We start from the raw sequence: 20312 nt of genomic DNA, 5'->3' as shown, positions 1-20312 counted from the left end.
ATTTGCAAACGAAGCAACCAACAAAGGATTAATCTCCAAAATATACAAGCAGCTCATGCAGCTCAATATCAAAAAAACAAACAACCCAATCCAAAAATGGGCAGAAGACCTAAAGAGACATTTCTCCATAGAAGATGTACAGATTGCCAACAAACACATGAAAGAATGCTCAACATCATTAATCATTAGAGAAATGCAAATCAAAACTACAATGAGATATCATCTCACACCAGTCAGAATGGCCATCATCAAAAAAAACTAGAAACAATAAATGCTGGAGAGGGTGTGGAGAAAAGGGAACCCTCTTGCACTGTTGGTGAGAATGCAAACTGATACAGCCACTATAGAGAACAGTACGGAGGTTCCTTAAAAAACTAAAAATAGAACTACCATACGACCCAGCAATCCCACTACTGGGCATATACCCTGAGAAAACCATAATTCAAAAAGAGTCATGTACCACAATGTTCACTGCAGCTCTATTTACAACAGCCACGACATGGAAACAACCTAAGTGTCCATCGACAGATGAATGGATAAAGAAGTTGTGACACATACATACAATGGAATATTACTCAGACATAAAAAGAAATGAAACTGAGTTATTTGTAGTGAGGTGGATGGACCTAGAGTCTGTCATACAGAGTGAAGTAGGTCAGAAAGAGAAATACAAATACTGTATGCTAACACATATATGTGGAAAAAATGGTTCTGATGAACCTAGGGGTAGGACAGGAATAATGACGCAGACATAGAGAATGGACTTGAGGACACGGGGAGGGGAAGGGTAAGCTGGGACGAAGTGAGAGAGTAGCACTGCCATATCTACACTACCAAATGTAAAATAGATAGCTAGTGGGAAGCAGCCGCATAGCACAGGGAGATCAGCTCGGTGCTTTGTGACCACCTAGAGGGGTGGGATAGGGAGGGTGGGAGGGAGACGCAAGAGGGAGGGGATATGGGATTATATGTACATGTATAGCTGATTCACTTTTTTGTAAAGCAGAAACTAACACACCATTGTAAAGCAATTATACTCCAATAAAGATGTGATTAAAAATCAATCAATCAATCAATCAATAAACATGGAGGCCAGGGACAACCGCTCTGAGAAGGTGACATTTGAGTCAAGGTCCCAAGGAATGAAGACCAACTCCATGGACCCTATGGAGGCACCAGACAGTCTGCAGGGGGAGAGCCCTGAAAGGGAGCAGGGAAGGCCAAGGGGCAGGAGACCACTCGTCAAAGCTGCAGTCCCAGAAGGCCAGGGTACCTCTTCGTCCTCCTCAAACTCACCCTGAGGGACACTTGTCCCATGAAGTGGCTGGAAGAATCACCCACACTGTTGGGTTATTTTTCTCTCTCTTCTTCTGTCCAGCTCACATGGTTAAATCTGCTTACATTAAAGACACATAGGATAGATCCTATTGTTATACTTACTTCAAGGAATGGCTACAGAATTTCAAAATAAGTATCTGTCACCTGAGTGTATACCCCAAAGAAATTAGAGCCTGTGTCCCCCAAAAGACATAGACAAGAACGGTCATCACAGCCAAAAACTGGAAATTGCACACATATCCATCCACGGGAGAATGAATGAGTCAATCGCGGCACAGTCATACTACAGAATACTACACAGCAATGAAAAGGAATGGCTTCCGGCTACATACAACAACATGGGCAAATCTCAGAGACATAACAGTGAGCAAAAGATGCCGGGCATGACGAAAGAGCTCATTTTTATATATAGTGCAAGAACAGGCAAAGCTAATTAACACCACTAGAAGTCAGTGGTTATCTTTGGGGTGGGGGCATGTACTGGGGGGGCACAGAGGAGCCTGCACTTAAGATTGTACCCTTTACTGTGTGTGAATTATACCTCCTAAAAAAGGTAATTTTTTCAAACTGTAATAAATTATAAATTTTAATTATAATAGTTTTTAAGTTGTAATAAATAGTTTGTAATAAACAGACCTAATAAACAGTAGGTACTCAGTAAGTATTTGCCCAAAGAATGAATGAAAAGCTTTGATCCCAGCCCTACCAGGGACCTGCCATGCACTGGCCCTGTGTAGGTCTCTTTACATCTCTAAGCCTCAGCTTTCTTATCCAAAATACTGGACTCAGAATTGTCAATGTACAAGGTATCCTTATTAACCAGGATACACACAAGGGGATGTCCTGCTTGACCAAGCCCTTTATATGCTGTACATGCTGGCACCTCTGACCCCGACCCTGCCCCGTCTCCCCTCTCTCTGAGGACCAGGACCCTGGAGCCCCAAGGACTGGAGGTGGCTTCCCAGAGAGTGAGGCCACATTAGAAAGCCAGGCCTGGGGACCGCTGGGGCCTCCACCATGCACACACAAGGTCTACTGACTTCCTTCCAAAACTCCCCAGAGCCACAGCCAAACTTAGCCTGGACCCAATTCCTCATCCGCCCAGCCTCGACACTCAACACCCAGTGCAGGGCAGGGGCCAGGGCTGCCAGGAGGGCAGATGGAGGTGCCAGGCTCCCAGGGGCACTTGGGAAGGGATTTTCCACTGGCTCCAAGCCAGGGTCCCTGGCATAAGGAGGCTGGAAGACAGGCTGGTTGCATTGAGCAAGGGGAAAGCCTCGAGGTGGGGAGTGGGGCCCTGAGGCTGAGTCCTCCTCACATCCCCCAAGCACTGTCTGCTTGCAGGACCCAGAGCCCTCCAGGGGCTGCAGGGGGCAAGCCATTGGGAGGCCAAAGGCAGCTGCCCGCGGGGTGGACCCGGGCACCCTCTGAGCATCACCCGGGAGGAACAGGCAGCTCCACACACAGCAGCAGGGACAGTCGGGAAAGGGGCCAGCCCCGGGTCCACACCTTGACGTTCTCCTCCGTCAGGCCCTTCTCCACCGAGTCCGCCGTGTTCTGCCGGATGCGATGCAGGAATGCCTGGAGGAGAGAAGCAGGGAGAGGTGAGCGTCCACGCCTCCAGTCCCCCGGAGGTGGCCCGAAAAAAGGGTTACCAGTTCAAATGCCAACTAGGCCCTGGGAGGCACCACAATCCAGGGACGTGGGCAGGAAATAAGCAACAACCTACTCTGCCCTTCAGCCAACATGTGTTTACGGAGTATCTACTCCACCAGGCTCTGCAGAGACCAACACAAACCCCGCCCTCATGAGCTGCACTCACACCTGCTGCATCACCTGCAGGACCCTCTCAGACTACAATTCATTTTCCTTTTTTTCCCTCTTGCTTAAAAACTTAACTTCTAAATAATAACCATCCACATGGCTCAAAAATCAAAAATATAAAAAGTCAAAACTATGAAACGTCTCCTATACCACAGGCCCCATCCATCCAGTCCTTCCCATACCCCATGGGAACCACAGCTCCTAGGGGCTTGTGTATCATTCCAAATAAACATACACAGGTTGATCAACGAGTACAAAGTTCCAGTTATTGGATGAATAAGTTCTAGGGATCTAATGTACAGCACAGTGATTATGGTTAATTATACTCTATTATATACTTAAAGTTGCACTATGGTGGTAATCATTTAGCAATATATAAATGTACTAAAGGAAGCTGTACACCTTAAACTTACACAGTGTTACATGTCAATTGTATCTCGATAAAGCTGGGGGAAAAAACACAAATATATTTATGTATATACATACACACACACACACACACACACATATATTCTTATTTTCCCCTTTTTACACACCAAGGGATAGCAGCATACACAGGATGCACTGCACCTGCTTCTTCCACTTAGAGATCTCTCCATATCATTACATGGGGAGCACCCTCATTCTCTTTTCATGGCTGCCCAGGATCCTACTGTATGGACAGACCGGAGTCGTTCTGCCACTTTTTTCAAGGTCTTGGAACAGAGAAATCATTTCCCTCCTCTGTGATGTGACAGACGATAAAGGCGGGGCCTGGCAGGGACTGTGGGGAACAGGCAAGCTCACATGCGTCGAAGCGGGGTGGCTACTCGTCCCCGCCGAGTGCGGCCAGGTGGGAGGGCAGCAGGCCCAGTATCACCAGACGTTCCGGGTTTGGGTTTTTGTTTTATTTCCCAAGAGAAACCAGAAATTAGGATTTTTTTTTTAAAGCAAAGTCTCCCAGCTTTTAAATGGTGGCAAAAGAGCCATCTGTTTTTGTGAGGAACTAGGTTTTAGGGGTCAGGCATGAAAGTGGAGGGACCAGAGTGGAGGGGTGCAGCCCCTCCACTGATGAGCAACGACAGCGGCCTGGCACTGGTACGGGTGGGACAGAGCAGGCAGAGGACGAGCCACTAAGACACCCCGTGGACAGGCCGGGGAAACAGAACAGACATGGGCGTGGGGAGGAGGACATGCGAGCAACGGAGGGAGACTGAGGCCAGCCCCGCTGACAGCGAACTCTGCCGGGGGTGCCCCGACTCGAGGGCTTGTCCCCAGCTTGACAACACGGAGTCCCCTGCGAAAATGACTTCACGGTCCACTGGCCATGATGAGGCATGGTGGCCTGTCAGTCACCTTCCCTGCCATGGGTGTTTAGAGCAAAGGGGAGATCTCTGAGTGGGGAGAGGTGGAAGGGACAGCCCAGGATGGAGGGAAGCAGGGGCAGGCCAGCAGAGAGGAGGTTGCTGGATCCCTTCCCATCATGAGAAGGGACATCCATGGATGTTACGGGGAGCCGGCCACCTGCAGACTCTGCTTTCCTAGGAAGAGGTGTGCTGACACTCCACCTGGCAGGTCACAGAGAGGAAAGTCAGGGACACACAGCAAAGTGGCCCTGCCTCTCTGTCCACACTCACCGCAGCGTGTTCTCGACCAGTTCCTGCAGCCCAAGTGTATATCCCCAGCCTGGACTTAGATGGATTTCTGACAACTCGACAACTCCACCTGGATGTCCAAGAGGCATCTCAAATTAACACATCCAAAACCTAGTTCCTGAACTTCCCTCCAAACCCACACACCACCAAGCCCTTCCCAGCCTGAGGAATGGCACCTCTGCCTTCCAAGTGCTCCAGCCAAACCCCCACCCCGTGTCGTCCTCGACCCCCCTCTTTCTCTGACACTCCATTTCCATCCATCAGCAAATGCTATCAGCTTCACCTTCAACATGTATTAAACATTGGACCACTTCTCCCCACCTCCTCAGCCACCCACCTGGTCCGAGTCACCAACACCTCCTGCCTGGACTAATGCAATCACCTCATCCCTATTCCTTTCTCCACACACACAGCCAGAGGGATCCTTTTAAATATGTAAATCAGATCCTATCAATTCATGGCTTGAAACTCTCCATGGCTACTCAATACACTTAAAAAAAAAAAAATCCACATCTTTCCACAGCTACAGGTCCCCATGACCTGTACTAGTTAACCTCTTTGAACTCATCTTCCAGCATTCCACCCTCACCCCACACTTCAATAATCTTCAGCCACATCTTCAACCCCTCTATTCCTTCCACCTGCCAGGCACATCCCTACCTCAGGACCTTTGCACATGCTGTTCTTACCTGCAAGGATATTCTCTCCGAGCTCTGTCCTGAGACAGCTTTTTCTCATTCATCAGACCTTAGCTCAAATGTCACCTCCTCCAGGATGCCCTCCTTGTCTTCATGCACTTATCACCTTCTCATCTTGCATTAAGAGCCCATTTGTCAGATAAAAAGACTAAGATTAAGCAGTCTACACCAGTGCCTAAGGGAAAGACCAAAATAAGAAGGGAGCATGGCTGGAATGAAACATTTATCCCAATCCAGCAACAGAGGCCAGGTTTGGAGACTAATGATTGGGGTTTAAACTGCATTCCTCCTCCTTCGTGTGGTGTGACCTCAGGAAAGTGCATTAGCCTCTCTGAGTCTCAGTTTACTCTTCGCAAATACGTAGATCATAGTAATACTGTCGTCCTACCTTTCAGAATGTACTAGGATAAAGTGAATGGGAGCTCCATGAGGGCAGGGTCTGCTTCCCAGCTGTACCCCCAGGGCCTAGACTAGTGCCTGGAACACAGTAAACCCTCACATATCAAAGGAAGGATAAAATTTGCCTGACACAGTGCCCGACACATGGCAGGAACCTCAACTCGGGCTTCTGGGAAGCCTGATGATCTTTCTCTTTAAAGGACAACGGGTAGAGGGGTCAGGAGACAGGAGTTCCTAGAGGATGTTTTAACAGGGCCTGTGATACTGCCGGGAAGTCCAGCCTCCAGCCTCCTCAGACAGGAGAGCGACAAAGGCAGCCTCACCCAGCACCGCCAGGGAGAGCAGGAAGCTGGGAGCGCAGCTCGGCTGGCCTAGATCACAGCTTCCTGTCCCACTTTCTCCACAAGAGCACGGCCACCACTATTGTGCTGGGACAATGCGAGGCTCGGGCCACCCACAGAGGAGCCGCAAACAGGCTGGTGTGATGGGCATAATGGGCAGCTCGTGACCCGGAAAGAATGGGCAGGCAGGGGCTCTGGGCCCAGCCCCCGTGCTGCCCACAGCACGACTGGCTTTTCCAGGCGGCGCCAATGCCCTCTGTGTAGGCAGGATGGTGAAAGGGACCCTCCAGGGTGACTCCGTGTCCAAACCTTGACAGCTTTGAAACACTCGGCCAAAAGCAGCTCTCATCTTGGAAACCTCCCTTAGAGACAAGCCCGTTCTCAGGGTTTCCAGGACTGCCTGAAACTCTCCTCCGGCTTGGAATCTTTGCCCATGCCGTGTCCATGCCGCACCCCTGCCTGGGCCGCTTCCCTGCATCTGGCCAAGTCCGCCTCTTCTCTTTATGATGATGATGAAATACGTCAAGGAGCCAGAAAAGGACAGAGGAAAATTTAACAAACACCCACAAACGCATCGCTACCCAGTTTCAGCAAATCTTATTAGCATTATGTCAAATTTGCTTTAAACTATTTTCAAAAAGAAATTCATCAAGTCTGGAGGAGGTGCAGACAGGGAAGGGCCACGAGGAAGCCCTCAGGGCGGAGGCTGGAAATATTCTACTTCTTGATCTGAGTGGCGGTTACACAGGCAAATGCATATGCAAAGCCTAATCAGTGTGCACCTAAGATCCGTGCACTTCACCCAGGTACCTTGTAAATATTAAACCTCAGTGGAGACACAGGAAGAAAGGCATCACTACAGAGAGAGGTGAGCTACCTGTGCACCTGCCCATCCTGCAAGGCACCCACTGCCCTGGATATGTGGTCCTCACTCCCACACATGCCTCCGCCTGCTTACCAGGCACGTGTGAATTGACGAGCAATGAAGAACACCGTTCTGCGTGCTTACGACATTTTTATAAATGACGTCCTTTCAGCAACTTCCTTTTCTCACTCAACATCACATCTTCCACCTTTACCCACATCAATACGTGCACTTGGCAACGCCTGCCGCCCAAACCCCACCCACCTCCCTTGGTTCTTAGCCCTGGGGTGCGCCCCAGCACCACTTCAGCCACCAGCACCCGCGTCTCTTGGCGTGAGGACCCTCTCTCACACGCAGAGCAGGCTGCAAAGACAGACGAGGACTGAGGCACGTGAGGGCCTGCTTCCCCGAGGGCCCCAGGGGCCCGCACTGGTCACCTGCTTGATGACACACCTTTCTCAGCTGCCCTCCCTTCCCTGCCTCACTCCCCGACTCTGCTATTGGTGCTTCCTGGGGCGAACTCCCAAGGAAACTGCTCGCCCTTGAATCAGTCTCAGGATCTGTTTCTGGGGAGCCCCACACTAAGACCTCAAGTTGTCCATTTCATTGCTGAGCAGATGTAAGTATATCAGGCTGCAGACGTTTAAGCTGTTTCAAATGTTCTCTCTATAAACGATGCTATGATGAAGAGGCCCACTGGGGCTCAGGTGCTCAAGATCCTCTAGGCGCACCTGAATCTCCTGAGCACAGGTGTGCAAGTTCCTCCAAGTGTACACCTAGGTATGGAGTGGTTGGCCGTAGATTAGAGACATGTTCAACTTGACTGGTTAATGACAAATGGGTCTCCAACGCGAATGTACCAACCTACACTCCAACCAGCTGCCGATGAGAGTTCCCACCATTCCATACCCAGAACGAGACCCACATGCTCTCATTCGTTCATGCAACAAACATTTGCTGAGACCAGCAAAGTCCCGACATGAGTTCATTGCAACCCCCATGATCAGCTTTCAGGGTAGCTATTTTGGTCCCACTCTACAGATGAGAAAAACTGAGGCTCATAAGTGAAGTAACCTAACAGAAGTCACACAGCCAGAAACCAAGAGAGCCGAACCTGAGCCCAGGACTGTCTGGTTCCTGCTTGCTGCTTGGGAGGAGGGGACCAGACAGGCTGCTCATAGAGCTCCTAACCCAAGTGCCTTCACGGTCCCCAGAGCTCTGAGCTGAACAGGAAGACACAGCATAATTGATTAGTGATGTCTGCCACGGCCATGGGAAGGAGAAGAGTAGCAGAGTTGTGCGTTTGCCATGTCCAGCGAGCTCCAACTTGACTGAGAAACCCAGAGGGTGAGAGACACAGGTCTGAGTTCAAACAAAAAGTTGGTGATAAGACACAGTTCAGAACCAGGTTTCCTGATGCCAGGCCAGCCTTGTCCCTGCCCCCCTTTGCCTTAGAGCAGTGGTCCTTGACCAGGGGGGCTGATTTTATCCCCCAGAAGAGATGTGACAATGTCTGAAGACATTTTTAGTTGTCCCAATTGGGGATGTGGGTGCTGCTGGCGTCTCAAGGGTAGAGGACAAGGATACTGCTAAATATCCTACAATGCCCAGGACAGCCTCCACGAAGATGTATCTGGCCCCAAACGTCAATAGTGCCGATGCAGAGAAACCCTTGCCTTAGAAGTGGCTCTTACTAAAACCTAGGAAACAATCCGCTCCCTTCTACAGCCGACAAGATCCTGCAGGATAAGGGCCCTTCCCACCCCACTAGGGCTTTACTCTTTCAGGTGCAGCCGTGCCGGCTCCTTTTTGTTTCCTGAACACACTGACCCTGTCCTCCCGCCCAGGCCTTTGCCGTTGCAGCTCTCTGCCTATAAAGCCACCGCTGCAAGATGTTCAACTGGCAGGGGAGCCCCCTCGTCGAGGATGTCTCCCTCTCGGGCTCCGTATAAAGGAGGGTCTCGCCTCACTCCTCACAGCCGTCTGAACCCTGTTACCCTTCACAGAATTCATCACTATCGGCAGTGCTCGTATCAACTAAGTTTTGTATATATCTGATTGTTCGGTAACACCTTCCCCAGAGAGTGTCCACCCTCTCACAGTGGAAGATGGTTTCGTTCACTGCTGTCCCCTTGCATCCAGAACACTGTCTGACACACGGTAGGTGCTCAAGAAACATGTGGAGGAAAGGTGGGAGAGAGGGAGAAAAACTGAGGAAGGAGCCCCAGAATAGGCTCCAGAAGTAACAGGTACAGAATTGAAAAGTATATTAATAACAATAACAGATTTTTTAGCAATTATTATCATACCTGACACCTCTGGACCTTAGTATGTGACAGGTGCTACTCTAAGTGTTTTACTCCTCAAACAATCCTAGGAGGTAGGTACTATTATTACTGTGCCCATTTTACAGAGGAGGGAACTGAAGCCCAGTGTAGTGAAGAGATTACCCAAAGCCACACAGCTAGTAGGTAGCAGAGCTGGGCCTCAAACCCAGGCAGTCTCCAATCCATTTCCAACATGCATCCGCAGTGAGTAACTGTACACAAAAAACTGCATAAGGTAGCAGCTGCCCTTTGGGGTGCCCCTGGGGAGGCTCCATCTGTCTGGAACCTGTAGCCACAGCCTTGGGAGGATAATTCTCTCCCTGGAGATAAAAAGGAGGGAAAGAGGCCTCGAAGGTACCCTCTGAGACGGATGCCAGCAACCTGATCACTGAGAGGAGAGGGCCCGCCTGCCCCCAAGGACACCCCCGCCTCGGCTGGGGTGACCTCATCAGACATATGGTGAAACCTGAGAGGGCCAGGGGAATGGCTAGAAGTAGGGGAGGTGGGGGCAGGGCAGCCCCCAGACCATAACAAGGACAGAGGAAAGGAGGTGCCCTGAAGACCCCAAACCCCTATGTGATCTGGGTGGCCCAGGGTCCAGGGAAGCAGAGTGTCATAGAACAGCAGTGAATCGAAGTAATAATAATAAAGTAACAATAACAACAGCAGAAGGGGCTTTTTGAGAGCCTGCACCAAGCAGCCACACGCAGGCCAGAGTTGGGAAGACGCCCAAATGAGCAGCGGCTCCTACAAAGCCCAAGTGCTATGCTCCATCCACTTAAGTTCTGAGCACTTATCCTGCAGGAAAAACTAAATCTCACATGTGGCATCAAGATTTAACTTTAGGGCTTCCCTGGTGGCGCAGTGGTTGAGGGTCCGCCTGCCGATGCAGGGGACGCGGGTTCGTGCCCGGGTCCGGGAAGATCCCACATGCCGCGGAGCGGCTAGGCCCGTGAGCCATGGCCGCTGAGCCTGCGCGTCCGGAGCCTGTGCTCCGCAACGGGAGAGGCCACAGCAGTGAGAGGCCCACATGTACCACAAAAAAAAAAAAAAAAAAATTTAACTTTAGTATCTGATTTAAAATTCTAATACTTGGGGTTTAGTTATGGTCCATCTTGACAAAAGGACATCGTGCTAAAAATGATTTGCAGAAATCCATATAATGATACAGAAAAAGACTGTTAATGTATCTCTAGGGGGGAAAAAGCCAAGTTACAGAAGAGCACATAAAATATAGTCTCATTTTTGGTTAAATAAATTATTTCTACGTAAGCATAGAAAAAAGAAGTATGGAATGAAATACCCTCAACTGTGTGAGAGTATGGCCAAGATTACTAGCTGTTGCCCAATATCTGGTCTCTCCTTTTCCAGATTTTAGAATAAAGACTGTATTTCCCAGCTTCCCTTGCAACTAGGTGTGGTCCCATTACTTAGTTTGGGCTAGGGAGGTATAAGTGGATGTATGACATATGACATCATGGAAGTATCCTTGGAGATGATGGGAGGCACAGGCAGGGATTCTCTCTTGCTATTCCTCCTTCTTGCTGCTTGGATAGCAAATGTGATGCCTGGAGGTCAGGCAGCTATCTTATACCACGAAGTAAAAGCCAGGGGTTGAAGAAGATGGAGCAGCAATACAGAAGGAGCTTATGTCCCTAATGACAGTGGAGCCAACATATCTATCCTGGGCAGCCTATAATTCAGTAAGAAAGAAAATTCCACATCATTTAAGGCACTGTTGTTTGGGTTTTATCACTAGCCATGGAACCTAACTCTGAGGGTGGAATTAGAAGTAATTTCAATTTTCTCCTTTCTTCATTTCTGTTTTTTTCCAAATTTCTACTTTCAAATCAAAAGTCATTTTGTAACATAAATGTATGGTTTCCTTTTTTAATTTTGGACAGGAGAGGTCACTACACATACCAGGCTCTCACCCCAATCATCACTTCTTCAGCATCAGGAAGACTAGTCTGCATTTTCCTCCTAGAGGGCATGTGTCCCCGGGTGGAAAGGGGAGTGCCCACCGGCAGAGACGAAACCAGACACATGTGAGATGAGAAGGCTGTCCGTCCGCAGTGGGGCCTCTGAGCTGCCTACCCCTCGTTCTCCGTGTTGACTCTGGAAACCACCAGGCTCCCCAGGAAGGTGCCCATACTGGCCGAGCCCCCCAGGAGCTGGCCTTGGGCAGAACATAAGAGCTTCCCCCACCCGCAGCCACTACCACCACCCAGGCAGAGATTAAAAACCTCTCCACTCCATTCTCTGCAAGCACCCCCTTTCGTCAGGCCTATGCCAGGAGCACAGAGCCACTGGCCCAAAACTAGCTTTCCCAAGAGGCCCAAATTTCAGATTTGAGACGTCATCCCCAGGGAAGGTTACCTACTCACTCACAGTCCTACCTAAGAGGATTGAGAGAAAATAACGTTTGTTACAACTTCAGACTTCCTCCTGTACCTCACATCTCACATAGCACGTTATGTATCGAGAGATCATGATATTTTATAGTAATAGCAAAAATAAGCTGCCTTGTATTGTGTCTTCAACAGGCTTCCATTTCAGCACTAAAAATGAGCTACAATTGAGGCCTCCCGACCGTTCTGTGAACATCCCAGGCACCGTCCTTACCGTCCCACCTCAGGGCCTTTGCATGTGCTTTCCCTTTTCCTGGAAGACTCTCTTCAGAAATCTGCAGGGCCCCTTGCTCACTTCCGAGAGGCCTTCTCCCACCACCCGCTTTAAAGCAGAAGCCCCCCTCCCCCCTCCCCCTCTTATCCTTCTCTATCCCCGCTACAGCACTGGCCTCCACCTACACGAATCTACATCTCTGCTTGTTGCTACGTGTGCCCTGCAACATCAGCTCCAGCAGAGCAGTGGCTTGTTCATACGGCATCCACCTCGCGGGCCTGACCAATGCCTGGCACAGAGTAGGTGCTCAGTAAAAAGGGCTTCCGCGGGCTACTGGTGACCAGCCTGCCTATCCATGGTAACAATCCCATGAGGTATGTTGTGAGTAGCCCCTTTTTAGGAAAAAGGAAACCAGGACATGAATCACCAGTGGGGCTCTGAAGCCCGACGGTCAAGCTTTGTGCCTGGAGCCCCACCCCGCCAGGTGTTGAAGTAAGGATTAAATGCCACACTGCAGGTCAACAGTCCATTGCCTAGGGTCTCTCCCCACCCCACGCAGGGACCCCCAATCAGGCTCGGTGCCAGGCTCACAGGAGGTGCCTGGTGAACAGATGAGCACGGAAGGGGTGGGCACTTTTAATTCCATGTCGCCCCTGAACAAGAAGAGGCCCTTTCCCGCCAGCCTCTGGCCACAGGCGGTACCGTTCCTTGGACCTACAAAAACACTGGGGCCCTTTAAAAATACGGGTGTTGGCCCCAAATACAGAAAGAAAACTCTGCTGTCAAAATTATTAAATCTTCATTTAAATGTCTGCAAAGCATAACCTGTGTCCGCGCATCAAGTACCAATCAGTTCCCCTCATAGCTGCACATACGGGGAGCACGGGCATGTCTTAGTAGCTTTACCATGACGGGAGCCCTGGGCTGGCTCGCCAGGAGCAGACCCTGAGACAAAGGTCTGAGACAAGTAGTTGATCTGGGAGGTGACGTTGGCAAACGCAGGCAGGGGAGGGGAGAAGTGGGCCCAGGAAGAGAGGGCAGCCAATTTAGGGTATGAGATCAAGCAAGTGGCCAGGGTGGACCATGGGGGCTCAATCCCTTTGAGGCCCCCTGACAGCCAGAGTGGTCACCTCTGAGTGATCCCCGGGGTGGGGCGAGAGGGGGCCGAGGGAGCTGGGGCATTTATACACCCATCCTGTTGGCCACTGGATGGAGGGCAGGAGGCTGGGCGCTAATTCACCGGCACTTCCAGTCTGCCCTGTAAGTGTGGAAGCAGCTCGGTTGGCCAGATAAAGCCAGCAGGCGGAGGACTGCAGGTACTGGCAGGGGGAAGTCCAGCTGGAGAGCCCCGAGTGGCTGGGGAGCCAAAAGCAGCCTCCAGAAGAAAGAGGGTTTAGGGCCGCCGAGAGTCGGGGAGCGGCTGCGTCTGCTCCAAGGCACAAGGCCAGCCTCTGAGAAATGAAGGCTGCACCAGCTGGTTATTGTGACAGAGGGCCTCCCAGGTCAAACTGATGTTCTCCTGGTCTGCACTAGGATGACCCTCCTGGTTGGGAAATACTTTGGTGACTGGCAACATCTCTCAGTGTGTGGGGGCTGAGGTCAGAGGAGGTAGCTGAGAAGCCGCGGGCAAGCCCAGTCAGACCTGGAGGGGACTTCGCACAGCGGCTGTGTCACAGGGCATCTGCACATACCCGCCACGAGGCCGCAGCATCCCAAGGTCTCCTCCAGCTCTGAGAAACTCTCCCTTCTCAAATGCCAGAAGGGTCCCGCATCTCTTAAGGAAGCAGCATATATGAGAAGGGCTGGGCTTCAGAGGTTGGAACCGGCCACCTGGTTCAGATCCCGCCTTTGTCACCTACCGCTGTGTGACTTAGACTAGACCACCTCTCTGTGCCCCGTCTATGAAATGGATGGGGATACTAAAATTACTGACACCACAGGCTACCATGAGGCTAAAATGAAATACTACGGGCAAAGTGCTCAAGCACCAGCTCTGCCAGTGACAGGCTGTGTGACCTTGAGCAACTCACTCAACCTCTCTCTGCCTCAGTTTCCACCTCTGTAAAATGAGTACACAGGACTCCAGTGAGGATTACAGACCCTAACACAGAGCAGGCACTTTGAAAGGTGCCTGATACACAGTAAGTGCTCAACCAAGTATCAGCTGCTATAACCTCCACAGCCCCATCTCGAGCTGATAGGGAGACAGACATGAACACACTGTGTTTCTTAAGGAAGCTTCTGGAATTGGAGCAACCCCATTTATAGACCTCCTACTATGCGCCAGAGACTTTTCCATTTATCCGACGTTACGTTGACTTGTTATTTGTCTTTTTCACCCTAAAAACAGTCTTATTATCAACGGCTTCCCCGGCTCCGGGGTGAGATGAGGGGGAAGGCTTTACAGACTGTATTGTGCCACCACATCTGCCTGGCACCATGCAAAGCCGTCCACTGCTGCCACGGCACCTCGCCACCCTGCTCCATCCGCCTGCCAACCGCGTGACCTCAGAGTCACTGAACTTCTTCCTCGGAGCCTATTTCTTCGTCCAAGGAAAAGAGGCAGTTGCTGAGGCGTAAGCAAGATGATGCAGGTAAAAACTAACTACGAAGACTTCCTGGAAGAAGTGGCACAGAAGCGGGGCAGAGAGAGGTGAGCTAGACTATGCAAGGAAACAGGAACTTGCTTATAATTGTATTCTCAGGGGAGAAGGCTGTCACCAAGGACCACCCAGGCCAACAAGCATGACCTGGGGCGTACTGTGTGCCAAACATGGAGCTGGGCGCTGGAGACACAGACATGACCTTGCCACGGGGGGATCGATTACTCCTGCGCTCACCTGTTTACTCAACGCTCACTGCACACCTCTTGTGTGCCAGGCACTGTTAGGAGCCAACGACACATCGGTAAATGAACAAATCAGACCAAATCTGCCCTCATGGAGCAGTGGCAAGACTGACCATAAATAGGTTTCAAAATTAAATGGCAGGTGGGGACGAGCACTATGAAGAAAAATAAAGCAAGATGAGGCAACAGAGAGGGATCAGGTGAGGGAGGTATTTCACAGAGATGTTCAAGGAAAGCCTCTCTGAGGAGCTAGCATTTGAGCAGATACTCGGGGACTGAGGTGAAGAAGCAGCTCTGCAGGCATCCGAGGGAAGGGCATTCCAGGTAGAGGGAACAGTCAGTGCAAAGTCCCTCAGGCACATTCAATCCATCTAAGAGCAGCCTAACTAAAATATCTGTCCCTCCTCCTGGCCTGTTTTCTTCACAACACCAGTCACTGTGGACATTATGTGTGTCCACTTATCTGTCTATTGTCCCTCTAGCCCACCAGAATATGGGTTCCAGAAAGGCAATGATGTTTTTGTCTATGTCACTATTGTATCCCCAGAGTCTGGGATTGGGCCCAGCACACAGAATACCCTTGACAAATACGTGTTTAATTGACTAATCAACTAATCATCTGGAAAAGACTCCCGCTACACACCACACAGCTTCTAGGCCCTGCAAAAAGGCCCACGAGCTCTGGAGGCCCACAAGCTCTGGAGCACCACCCCATTCCCCACCACGGAGGAAGTTAAAGCAAAAACTGAGTTGCTACAACCTGTCGTGAACAGGTCTGATGCAATAGAAGGGGGAGGGGGGCCATAGACGGGAAGCCAACACTCTTCCCCACACAGATCCCACCCCAGGGGCTGGGGCTTGGCCTGCAATCTCCCTGAATTCCCCCATGACCCATCATTCCTTCAGCAACGATACACCCAGTGCCTCCAACATGCTACCAAGCTATAATTTACTCTCATGGGTCTCAAACTGGTGGCCCACAGGCATGTTTAGTTTGACCAGCAATGTGCTTTGAGGAAATTCAGGCCTAAGTCTGAATATCAGATTTCCCATTAAAATCTCAGCTTCTCTTGAAAAAGCTGACCACAGGTCTCAAAAGCCCACAGAGCCACAGCTGGCTGTAGGAGAGTGGCAGCTACCAAATTTACCCAGGGCAGGTGCTGCTGCTTTTCCACTACCCAACCTCTTGCTACAGTCATCTTCCTACCTGGCCCTGTGGGCATTTGAATGTGAGACCCCGATCCTAGACCTGGCAACTGTGACGCCTACCAATTCTCCCCATACCGGTACCCAGAGCAGACATCACTGATGGAGCACAGATCTCTTTCCTGCTGAGTCTTCTCTACACTGTTGAGAATCTCTCTCCCCTCGCTGTTATCACCCACACCCATAACATGATCTGAGATCCTGCCTATTCTAACCTCAACTTCTCCCCCTTCTCCTTTGGGCCCCTCGGCTTTTTTTCCTGAAGAATGGGCTCATCATTGTGGGATTAGAGCAGGGTATCTCAACCCTGGAACCACTGATATCTGAGCAGATAATTCTTTGCTGTGTGGGCTGTCCTGTGTATTATAGGATATTTAGCTGCATCCCTGGCCTCTACCCTCTAGAAACTAGTAGCAAACCCCACCCTCAGTTGTGACCAGAAATGTCTCCAAACATTGCCCAATATCTCCTGTGGGGACAAAGGGGGAATCTCCCCCAGTCAAGAACCACTGTATTACATCATAGTTAAGAAAATGTCTCTCGAGCCAAGCCAATGCTGGCTCTGTCGTTTACTGGCTGTGTGACCCTGGGCAGCCTCTCTGTCTCAGTTTCTTTCTCTGCAAAATGCAGATACAAAAACGGTACCTGACTGCTAATGAGTATGGAGTTTCTTTTGCGGGTGATGAAAATGTCCTTAAATTAGACGGGTAGTTGATGGTCGCACAATTCTGTGAATATACTAAGAACCACTGAATTACACACTTTAAGTGGGTAAATTATATGGTGCGTGAATTCTATCTCAGTAAGCTGTTACACACACACACACACACACACACACACACACACACACACACACACACACACACACACGGTATTTACCTCACAGGGGTATTGTGAGAATTTGATGATTTAGGATAAAGTACCTTAGTAAGCGCAAAATGAGTCTTAGCCCATAGTATCAACATCAGTCCACACCGATCAGGGGATGCAGATGGGCGGGCAGCTTCGAGGAAAAGCCCGCAATGACTGAGACAGTGGTGTCTGGGAACGGGCTCCACTTTGGGTGGTATTTCCCGCCGGAATGTCCCAGACAAAGCAAACCAAGTCACTCGGGGGCCCCAGGATGCAGGGTGGGGCGGCTGGGCGTCCTGGGGTCCCTGTGCCTGTCTGTGGCAGGACAATGGGTGGAATGTGGTCTCCTCTCCACGGAGCTGACACTTGACATCTGAAGACAATGACTTTCAAGAGGTTTTGTTTTTTCCTCGGCCCGGCTTTTTTTTCCATTTCCCTAAACAATTGTTCCTGGGGCTGGTGGGGGAGCGGTCCCCCCCGGGGCTTGTGAAGAATTGTCTTTGGAGAGTCAGGAAACAATGCACAAAAGTGAGAGAATGTAAAAATAGTGGCACTCAGCGACCGGCCGGGGAGGGGTCTCAGCGTGGAGGTTTCCTCCGGTTTATTTTTCCCAGCGCCTGCTCAGGCCCCAGGGAAGGAATTCAGGCACTCGAAGAGGCTGCTGACAGCCGTGCCAGTCTCAAGAGCACTGACATTTGCTGCTCAGATGGAGTTTGGGGTCTTAAATTTAGGGAGTGTCAGCTCTGCTCCCACTGCTTCCCACACACTGCCTTATCCCAGACAAGCTCACTCCCGTTTTTCAGAAAAGGAGACCGAGGTTCTCAGTGGATGAAGCACCAGCCCCAGAGCACACAGCTAAGTGGACAGAGCTGGGATCTGACCTCTGGGCCACCAGAGTCCGAACACTGGCCTTCTGCTGCATCTGCTGACCTAGTCTTGTGCTCTTAGCTTCCCTGACTGACCACCCACCCACATCCCACTTGTGATGGGGCCGCTTTGTTGAAGTCCTCTCCCTTCTAGCTCCACAAGGGCCGTCACCTTTGTCCCCATGGTCCAGCACAGCCTCTGGCCTTCCAGGTCCAGGAGATAAAGAGAGGGAGATGTTGCAAAGGGAGCCTGAGGACACCAGGGGGCAGAGAGGCCCCTGCTGCCCTTGACCACCAAGGTCGGCTGAATAAGGATCCCCCCGAAGATGTTCACATCGTAATCCCCAAACCTATGAATACGTGACCTTACATGGCAAAAGGGACCTTGCAGATGTGATCTGGGTAATGATCTTGAGATGGGGAAATTATGGCAGATTACCCAACTGGGCGCTTTGAGGACATAGGGTCCTTAAAAGAGAAAGAAGGAAGCCAGAGAGTGAGTGTCAGGTGATACGGCGTGAGGAAGACCTGCTATCCCTGGCTGTGAAGATGGATGGGGGCCTGGAGCCCAGGAATGCGGGCAGCCTCTAGCAACTGAAAAGGCAAGTAAATGAATGCTCCCCTAGAGCCTCCAGAGGGAACACGGCCCTGTCAGCAACTTAATTTTAGCCCTGTAAGTCCCACTGCAGACATGTGACCTCCAGAAATCTAAGATAATAAATCTGTGTTGCTTTAAGTCACCAATTTGGTAGCAATTTGCTACAGCAGCAAAGGGAAACTGATACAACCACCCACCTGGAGACACATACAGGAAAGAAGACAAAACCTCCATCACATCTCCATCAAAGCCTGACACAATCCTAATACTCCACTGTTAATTATTACGAATACATAACAGACACTATTACGTAGTACAGCTACACAGTTCATACATTTCTATTTAGTCTTATAATTAGTAAGCTGTGAAATATCTTCTTTCCCTACCACTGATGGTCTCTATTAACAAATATTCATTAAGGACTGGTGGTCTGAAAACAAAAATTATCATAATAATTATAATAATATCAACTCTCCTTAACTACCCAGCTCTATTCAGTTCCTGAATTTAGAACGCAAGAAGCCACTTAGTAAGATCAGATGTGGGAAACCTCAGGATGCCGAGTTAGCTGAACTATATGATGCTCACGTGTCCAGTGGAGTAGGACACAAGAACCAGCAGCACCATGAATTAAGTACTTACTGTATGCCAACGCCAAGAGTCTATGAGGAGGTGACTGCTGCAGCCCTGTTCACAGACAAGGAAATGGGATCTCAGGTCATTTGCTCAAGGTCATGCAGGGAGGAAAGGACGGAGCCAGTACTGAGCCCAGGCCCATGGAGCTCCAGAGTCAAGAGTCTTTCCCGTGGGACTAGGTGGCCTCTTGGGTTCAAAAGGGAGTAGAATTTAGTTGGGGGTGGGGGGAGTGGTGTGGCCTGGTGGGATGATCAGGAGTCGGGAGGCCTAGGTCAGTTAGGCATCCCTGGCTGGAGCGACCCTAGGCAAGTGACAAGGGGGATCTTTACAAAATGCAAATGTGGTCCCCCATTGCCCTGCCACACTTACCAATGGCTCCCCATTGCTCTGAGGATAACAACCAAAAAGGCCATGCAGGACCCCACCTCGCCACCACCACCAAGCCTTTAGGCTCTTCAGGCTGTTCCAAAAAGATGCCAAGCTTGCTCCTGCCCCTGGGCCTTTGCACATGCAGTTCCCTCCAACCACAACGCTCATTGCCCTCCCTTTACCCAGTTAACATCGATTCACCCTCCCTGCCCTCCCAACCAGGTCAAAGCCCACGTACAGGCTCCAGCAGCTCCGTAAACCCTTCTTAGAGCCCTCGTAGCTCTAATAACCTACGAGATTATTCAATTCATGCCTGTCTTCCTCACCAGAACTCCTAGAGGTCTTGCTTAGTCACAGTTTTATTCCTGTTTCATTCACTCTGTTTTATTCATAGCTACAGCCCCAGCACTTAGTGCCTGGCACTCAATACATTTCTGATGAATGACTAGGTGATAATGAATGAATGAATGAATGAAACATCCCTTTCTCTGGGGCTCAGTTTCCTCATCTATAAAACAGGAAGAGTAATAGTGCCAACCACAATGGTCACCATGAGGATTCTAAGAAATGATGCACACTAGCTAGGTGACGTGGGGAGACTGACTCCTCTCTGGGCCTCAGCTTCCCCTTCCGCACAATGGGGACCACACAGTGCCCACTGCTCAGGACCCTCTGACTTGGTTTCCAAATGTGACCCTGCCATGGACTCACTGTGTGACCCTGGGGAAGCTGTTCCCATATTCCACCCTCTATTCCCTCTTCTGTGAAACGGGGATAGCAGGGGTTGGATGAGAAGCTCCCTAAGGATCCCCCAGATCTGGAACTGGGGGTCAGACCCACACACTTTAATCACCCCACACCCTGCCAGCAAAACAAGCCCCATCGC

General features: G+C 50.4%; 1 protein-coding gene across 2 annotated transcripts in view; it reads right to left on the bottom strand.

Moving 5' to 3' along the window:
* PREX1 (phosphatidylinositol-3,4,5-trisphosphate dependent Rac exchange factor 1) overlaps positions 1–20312 on the bottom strand; it is a 201649-nt gene that overhangs the window by 117147 nt on the left and 64190 nt on the right. Inside the window, exon 2 of one of the 2 annotated variants that reach the window (XM_012537823.3) lies at positions 2848–2919. In XM_012537823.3, the coding sequence (XP_012393277.1) occupies positions 2848–2919 (72 nt within the window). Of the gene's footprint in view, positions 1–1296; positions 1333–2847; positions 2920–20312 lie in introns of those variants that run through there. The other variant, XM_049699089.1, reaches the window with a different exon arrangement.

This window comes from Orcinus orca, chromosome 16, assembly GCF_937001465.1.
Source record: "Orcinus orca chromosome 16, mOrcOrc1.1, whole genome shotgun sequence".
Taxonomy (NCBI): domain Eukaryota; kingdom Metazoa; phylum Chordata; class Mammalia; order Artiodactyla; family Delphinidae; genus Orcinus; species Orcinus orca.
This window is presented reverse-complemented; position numbering and strand designations above follow the sequence as displayed.